At 60.3% G+C, this 642-nt stretch overlaps 1 protein-coding gene across 1 annotated transcript in view; it reads left to right on the top strand.

Annotated features, from left to right (window-relative positions):
- LOC119581988 (organic cation transporter protein-like) overlaps window positions 1-642 on the top strand; it is a gene marked incomplete in the record, with an annotated part of 7,549 nt that overhangs the window by 4,468 nt on the left and 2,439 nt on the right. The window contains 2 exon segments of the mRNA XM_037930175.1: window positions 176-344; window positions 481-628. Coding sequence (XP_037786103.1) covers window positions 176-344; window positions 481-628 — 317 coding nt within the window.

Below are 642 nucleotides of genomic sequence, written 5' to 3'. Positions count from 1 at the left end.
GGGGGGGGGTCATTTATAGAAAAAGAGTAAGGAGTAATTTGGGCTTCAGAGATTTTCGATGTTTTGCCTTCCTACAAACTAAATTTTCCGAAACTATAAGTATTTCTTATATGCGAACAGTGAGAACGCATAGGTATTCACACGCAAATGCCCCCCCCCTCCCCCCTTCCGGCAGTGATGGAGGTGAGCGCGCCCCGCCAGCGCTCGTCCGTGGGCAGCCTGTTCGCCATCCCATGGGCGCTGGGCTACATGGCCACGCCCGGCATCGCCTACCTGGTGCGCACCTGGCCCTGGTTGCAAGCCGCCTTCACGCTCCCCATGACGCTCCTCCTCGTCTACTTCTGGTCAGCCTTCCTCGCTGTGTCGTTTCTAGACTAGTTTCTTACTGAGGACTAATCCCTGGCGAGCGTGTGCCTCCGTCGCCGCGATTTCGCAGCCGAGGCGACAGACGACGTGTCTCAGACTCTTCCTCCGGCGCAGGTGGCTGCCCGAGACGCCGCGCTGGCTGGTGCTGAAGGGGCGCTTCCGGGAGGCGCTGCGGGTGCTCTCGTGGGCGGCCAGGGTCAACGGGCGCGCCCTCCCGCCCGCCAAGGGTCTCCTCAAAGACATGGAGGCCATCAGAAACAAGGTGATTGCCTTGCT

This window comes from Penaeus monodon, chromosome 15, assembly GCF_015228065.2.
Source record: "Penaeus monodon isolate SGIC_2016 chromosome 15, NSTDA_Pmon_1, whole genome shotgun sequence".
NCBI lineage: Eukaryota > Metazoa > Arthropoda > Malacostraca > Decapoda > Penaeidae > Penaeus > Penaeus monodon.
This window is presented reverse-complemented; position numbering and strand designations above follow the sequence as displayed.